The sequence below is a fragment of the Argentina silus genome, assembly GCF_951799395.1.
Source record: "Argentina silus genome assembly, chromosome: 2".
Taxonomy (NCBI): domain Eukaryota; kingdom Metazoa; phylum Chordata; class Actinopteri; order Argentiniformes; family Argentinidae; genus Argentina; species Argentina silus.
Window position 1 is genome coordinate 2,195,001 of NC_139656.1, and position 7,500 is coordinate 2,202,500.

The window sequence follows — 7,500 nt, forward strand, 5'->3', positions numbered from 1 at the left end:
AAAAATCAACCAAATCAAACCAGATTTGTTTTCACAGTTTTCCTCATTCTCTCCGTTGAACTGTCATGTCTACTTTAATCAGATATAGGCCTCGGAGTGGCTTGCAGCGTTGACAGATATACATCAAAGCAGTTACTCTACAGGCAGCGTCTACGTAGGCTACCACACTTTTACCGCAGTGCTTTATCATCAGAGCATTTTATGGCAGCAGCCCTCCCTCTCCTCTCATATTGAATAAAAAGCAACAAACAAACAAGACCTGCAGAGAGAGGCAACAGTGAGTGACAGTGCTGTATGTATGTATGTATGTATGTATATAAATAAATGATGGAGCCATAACGACGGAAGGAGAGAAAAAACAGACAGGATGAAAGTGAACGCAGAGACAGATACTAAAGAACATATGGAAACATCAATGGAGGACTGTCTGCAAAGACAGCTGTCATACTGTAGACACTGCAGATTTTGTCCTGATGAGTTCGTCACAACCCCCTCATTCTTTTGTGTTCTGTTCTCATACAAATAGAACTGTGTGCGCAGCGCACTTATTTTTCAATCACCTTGGAATTTCTGAAAATCCTCTCTTCGATCCATCTAACATAATAAACTAATTTGACACTCAGATATTGAAGGATCAACGTTAAACTTCATCAGCTGGTTTTTTTTATGAATACTGTACTCACCTCTCCTCTCCTCTCCTCTCCTCTCCTCACCTCTCCTCTCCTCTCCTCTCCTCTCCTCTCCTCTCCTCTCCTCTCCTCTCCTCTCCTCTCCACAGTCTGCTCCCAGTTCTCTAAGGGAGTGTACGCCATCATCGGCCTGTATGACAGGAAGACCATGAACATGCTGATGTCGTTCTGCGGGGCGCTGCATGTCTGCTTCGTCACGCCCTCCTTCCCCATCGAAACCAACAACCAGTTTGTCATCCAGCTGAGGCCTGAACTCCAGGACCCGCTCATCGCCCTGATCCAACACTACGAGTGGACCAGGTTCGTCTACATGTACAGCTCAGACTCAGGTATGGACCAGCGTTCTGACCATCTGTGTGTACGTATGCATGTCTTGGCTTGTGTGACCGTTGCATTGGTGTCGTGGCCGTGGTATCTGTCCCAGGATCGTGTAGTGTGGCGCTCGTGGAAGCAGGATTCGGAGGACAGGCTCAATGTAATGCACGGAATGGAGCTGTACCTGTAGCCCAGTGTAGGCTGGCGGAGGTAGAAATCGGAGGACGGGCTCAGTGTCATGCATGGAATGGAATGAGGAATGGTACCTCCACCAGCCTCCACTGGGCTACAGGTACAACTCCATTTCGGGTATTGAGCAGCATCCTCACCATGGCTGTTTATGGTTCCCTATGGGAACCTCTTTAGGAAGCTAATATGTATCTAGCTAAATCAGCAGGTAGAAAAAAAGGTGGGAAGATGCCAGATTAAAAAAAATATGTTTATGCCCTACAACATTGCAGATGAACAGCAAAGAAGGATGCCTGTAGACTCCCCATACTCTTATAATAGACCGGTAGAGCAAAACTGTAGGCATCTTGGCAAGCATCTTTTGAAGTAGCCTACTATTATGTAGACATAGAACTTGTGGATGTTCAATTGATCATTTCAGAGTCAGGGGGATGTAATTGGAATGGAATGTGTCGACTTGGTAAACTAAGATGTTTTTTTGTTTGTTATGTAGTTACTATATAACAATATATATATATATATATATACTGTAAACGGTTGTTGTACGTCTGTGTTTGCATTTCTTATTCATATAGCGGTTGGAGGAGCAGTTGATATTCGTCCCGAGGCTCCTTCAGATCTGTAAACTCAACTGTGTAAACTCTATGTCCTCAATGCACGTTTTGTGCTTGGATGAGCAGATACCACTAGAGTGGTCCCCGATGGGAGAGGAGCCCCTGGTGTGTGAGGCTGCTGTTCAATCTGTAACTGCTCGACTGTGACCTACGCTTAACGCTAGTGCCCTCGCAGACAGATGAGGCTAGTGGAACATCTTAAGTGCTTAACGACGCGCTCTCCTCTCCTCTCCTCCCCTCAAATTCCAGTGTGTGTGTGTGTGTGTGTGTGTGTGTGTGGGTGTGGGTGTGGGTGTGGGTGTGTGGGTGTGGGTGTGGTTGTGTGTGTGTGTGTGTGTGTGTGTGTGTGTGTGTGTGTGTGTGTGTGTGTGTGTGTGTGTGTGTGTGCGTGGGTGTGGGTGTCGGTGTGTGTTCTATAGTGTAAGATGTTAAACTGCGAGTCCAAACGAGACCAAGATGCGCAAATAAAGTGACGTGTTACACTTGCTGGCACAACCTGCTCTTCACCGTGGTTAGTTCTATTGGGTAAATTGAGTTTTTTCCTGGTTGAGTTTTTTTCCGAGTTGTTCACACAGTGGGACAAATGTTCCATTGATTTGTTTATCTTGTAGTAGTGTATCTAGTCAACTGTGTGTGTGTGTGTGTGTGTGTGTGTGTGTGTGTGTGTGTGTGTGTGTGTGTGTGTGTGTGTGTGTGTGTGTGTGTGTGTGTGTGTGTGTGTGTGTGTGTGTGTGCGCGCTCCAGTCTTGGACCAGGATTTCAAGGTCATTGACTTCATCATGACACATCCGACTACCACACCCCCCCCGCCCCTCATCTGACTACTACACTGCCCCCCCATTGATTCAGCCTTGTTGCCTGGATACAGCACTGCACATAGTGTATAGTGGTTTACCCTAAACCTCATAGGAAACTTCACTATTGTGTGTGTGTGTGTGTGTGTGAGTTTTTGCCTGCGTGCAAGCGTGCGTTTGTGTGTGTGCGTGCGTGCGTGAGTTTGTGTGTGTGTGTGTGTGAGCGTGCATGTGTGCGTGCGTGCGTGTGTGTGTGTGTGTGTGTGTGTGTGTGTGTGTGTGTGTGTGTGTGCTTGCTCAGGGGCATTAATACATTGTGCACTCTCGAGGATGTGACTAGACATGAATCGCAGCCATAGGCGTAGCGTCCCATAGCTTAAGCTTCCCCAATAGTAAATTTACCAAATTTCTATAATTACTCCTGTGATTATAATCAAAGTGAGTAATTTATTCTCATACTGGGAAGAGGCTTTTATTCTTGCAACAATCACATTTGTGTCCTTTACCAATGTAATTTGCAAGAGTAGGCAACAGATTTGGGGATTTTCCAAAATGATGTGCTCACCAAACTTCATGCAGTTAGGGTGAACCGTGACTGACCTATAGTTTAACCGCTAGACTGACATCGATGGAGTAAATTCGTCATGGAGTAAATTGTTTTCCTTGCTCCTCCTTTTATTATTCTCTCCGTTCTTCGTCCTGCCCCTTCTTTTAAACAGTAACCGCAAGTGAACTTCACAAGTTGTGGTTTACTGCTGCATGTGTGCGAAATTTGGCTACCTGACTTTGCAGACAGCCATAGATACAGGGGGACATTTCTAACCTTTCTGTTTCCTGAGGTTGGTCTTGAGCCATATGGTGCAATACCCAAATGATGTGCCTGCCCATCTCAGCCAGGCGGCTGCAGTGATCATTTCGGTGTGTATTAAGCCTTAGAAATTCGACCGAGACCCAACCCCTGGAGTCCCACTGGTTTTGAGGTTGTTCCTCTGAAGTACTCTGATCGAACACTTCTCTCTCTCTCTCTCTCTCTCTCTCTCTCTCTCTCTCTCTCTCTCTCTCTCTCTCTCTCTCTCTCTCTCTCTCTCTCTGTGGAAGCTTTTTCATGTTATCAGTTTCTCCATATGTGTTATCTGTATCTCTCTTGCAATAGCCTACAACTCCCTAGATGTTATTTTTCCCCAGTTCTGTAGAACTGTCCCAAGGTGAAGCAGTAGGTAGGTAGAGTTGGAGGACGTAGGATTAGATTAACCCTTGTTTGACTGCCTTGCCAGCTCACAATCTGTATGTATGTATAACGGAGGTGATTTGGAATCACTCTTTTTGTGATGGGTAGCCCTGCCTAAGATGTATTAGCTCTGTTCAAGTGTTGCCCTTGAACCCTGAGGATGTTGTATAGGTCTAATTGTCGACACTTGGGTCTTTCATGTGAGAGATGACTCTCTGCTCTCAACAAAGGCTCTTAAACCCTGTCTAGTAGGTATTTTAAGGCCAACGATGAACTCTTTAACAATGAACAAACACAGCATAAGCGGAGTGAAATTGTAAACTGCACACACACACACACACACACACACACACACACACACACACACACTGAGGTCGGAAATTGAATTTTTACACCTGTGAGACAATCTCTAAAGCAGCTGTGACAGGCAGGTGAGACAGAGAGAGAGAGAGAGAGAAAGAGAGGGGGAGGGAGGGAGGGAGGGAGAGAGGGAGGGAGGGAGGGAGGGAGGGGGAGAGGGAGGGAGAGAGGGAGGGAGAGAGAGAGAGAGAGAGAGAGAGAGAGACAACGATAGGAGCCCTGGAATCTTTCTCTCTCTTGCCGATCCCAACACTCATCTCTTTCTTATCTGAGCTGCTGCAGAGGTACTGTAATGCATTTCTAGCACTAGACAGATAGAGTCCTGAGTCGCTAGAACTAACAGATAGAGCCCTGCGTTGCTAGCACTCCAGAAATACAGCCCTGAGTCGCTAGCACTTGAGAGACAGAGACATGTGTTGCTAGTGCTAGACAGATCACAGCTGAGTCGCTAATGCTAACAGATAGAGCCCTGAGTCGCTAGCACGAACAGAGAGAGCCCTGAGTCGCTAGCACTTGAGAGATGGAGACATGTGTTGCTAGCGCTAACAGATAGAGCCCTTCATTGCTAGTGCTAACAGATAGAGCCCTGTGTCACTAGCATTAACAGATAGAGCCCTTCATTGCTAGTGCTAACAGATAGAGCCCTTCATTGCTAGTGCTAACAGATAGAGCCCTGTGTCACTAGCATTAACAGATAGAGCCCTTCATTGCTAGTGTTAACAGATAGAGCCCTGTTTCGCTAGTGTTAACAGATAGAGCCCTTCATTGCTAGTGTTAACAGATAGAGCCCTGTTTCGCTAGTGTTAACAGATAGAGCCCTTCATTGCTAGTGCTAACAGATAGAGCCCTTCATTGCTAGTGCTAACAGATAGAGCCCTGTGTCACTAGCATTAACAGATAGAGCCCTTCATTGCTAGTGTTAACAGATAGAGCCCTGTTTCGCTAGTGTTAACAGATAGAGCCCTTCATTGCTTGCACTAACAGATAGAGCCCTTCATTGCTAGCGCTAACAGATAGAGCCCTGTGTCGCTCGCACTAGACAGATAGAGGCCTGCTTTGGTCTCTGTCTGGTTTATCTGCAGGTTAGTGCTGCTCACTGGGCAATAAAGCTGATCCTCTCTCCGGTGCAAGGCGATTTCACGGCTGCTGAGACGAGAGCTCCGATGTGCCTGCGCCAAGGAAGGCGGGGAGTGTATCGCCAGGGCAACAGAGGCATCCCAGAATTGGATCCGACACAGCGTTTTAATTAACATTAAATAAATGTTGCTGCCATGCTGTTATTTCTGACAAACCTTGTTTTGTCATCTGTTGCAAAATTCAAGCAGCCAGGAAAATTAGCAGTTCCTCTTTTAATCTGTTTCTATTTAAGGGATGAGGAGGCAACACCATAGACTTAGTAAAACATTCACTCAGATGTTGGTCCCACTGGAAATTAATGTGAGCACATAAATGCCGCTGTATTGAGGAGATTGCATAGGCTTATACACATATTCCCGAGCCATACAAATAAGAAATAGTATGTGTCATAGTTGAGGTTCAAACCCAGGTCTCGTGCTTGGAGGGCCCAAGCCTTCACCATTAGGCCAAGAAGACACCCTCAAGAGACACTTGAGTTATACAGGCAGGGCATCACATTATGAGTGTCACCCCCACTACACCTCAATCACCTCTGCTTCCCCTACACTGTACTGATGATACAGTGACCTAGAACTCCCCATACAAATGGGAGAAATGGGATAATAGTAGCCCATGCTTTTCAAAATGCATCGTGTCATCGAAGAACCATTTGTCTACAAGTCAAAAGTACATGACATCCCATAAACTGGATAGCAAGCCTCCAATAAAATGTTTTCCAGCATCGTAGAATGAGGTATCAGCTTGCTCTGTTTCTGTCTCCAGGTATGAGTGTGCCTTTGTATTTTTAGTAAATGATATGCGTTGTTAATGTTTATGCAAATCGGATGCAGGGGAGAAAGATTAGTGTCTATATTTGTATGTCCCTCTCACTAGCCAGACACAGATCACAATATTCTCTCCCTTCAGATGTCAAACGCTGTTCTTTTTGAAGGAATTATAACAAGTTCATCCACTGGTTGATTCAGACTAAATACATTCTCAAAAGACAAAAACAAGGGCAGACAAAACAAAACAAACAACAATATCTCATACATATCTCTCACAGGACTGAAGAGACCTTGTACTGTCTATCTCTCTTTTTGTTTTCAGCAAAGAGATTTTGCCTCAGATGACAGATATCTAACTGCAAAAGTAAGAGACTCATGAGCAAAGTAAACCTCATTAATTGATTTCAAATGACAGGACACCCTTGATTATGGCACTACTTGATTAACGAAACAAAAACATTTTTCTACTTGTAGCTTCAGTGAACGATGCAATCAATCATTACTGTGTGAACTGCTATCAAATCATCCTGTAGTGTAACCCTTTTGCCAGCTTGCATGACATATGTTAGGAATACAATCGTAAGCATCCCTGTCGGTCTTCTGAAGGGTAGATGAAGGCGTCATTAGGCCTTTAAAGTTATAATGCATTTTTTTCCTGTTTTTCACTGTTTTACTTGACAGGACTGCTTACCCAGGATGCTTAGCTTGTGTGCGTTGGAGTTGGTCAGAACTGTGCTTTGAAGACAGTACCTCCCTAGCCCTGGAGGTAGAACAGTACCCTCTCTTTCATGTCAGAATAGAGCTGACTCCTGCTAGGACTGCACATTTGACCAACAAGTGAAGTGCTTAGGACACAAAGGAGAAGTTCACAGCGTTACAGTGTCATCATTTATTTGCTAAAATGAAAGTGCTTTCATCTTGTTTCCTAAAGACTTACTCAGGGAGTATAACCTGCAGCGCAGCATGTGTCAGACTCAGCGCCTCTGTTTGAACCGTAGTTGGATGACATGGAGGGACAGATGACACACATATGACGGGAATGCCCTCTGCATGAGATCACAGAAACAAGGCATTTGGATTCAGGTTCGCACACACTGAACTGAGCAACGGACTCATCAATGGTCTTTCCTTTGTACTTACGATTTCACTTCGTACTTGAAATTCGGTTCAGCTCTAGTTTGGTTCATGCTCAGTACGACTTTATGGAGCGTTCGTGTATTCAGGATTGTCACAGTGGGGATGTTTTGAAATGTCTGTCCGTAAAGTATTGTAAGGTTTACGTTTGTGGAAATGCTATTATCTATTAATGCTGAATCTCAAACGTATTCTCTTGAACTCACGGTTGTGTCTCTTTAGCATCGATTACAGTACACCCACTGTTTGTTTATGTTTAAGTGCTTTTATGTC

The 7,500-nt window shown here is 45.0% G+C and overlaps 1 protein-coding gene across 1 annotated transcript in view; it reads left to right on the plus strand.

Annotated features, from left to right (window-relative positions):
• Positions 1 to 7,500, plus strand: part of LOC310821661 (glutamate receptor 1-like) — a gene marked incomplete at both ends in the record, with an annotated part of 40,096 nt that overhangs the window by 9,265 nt on the left and 23,331 nt on the right. The window contains one exon of the mRNA XM_083693794.1: positions 779 to 1,018. Coding sequence (XP_083549920.1) covers positions 779 to 1,018 — 240 coding nt within the window. The remainder of the gene's footprint in view (positions 1 to 778; positions 1,019 to 7,500) is intronic.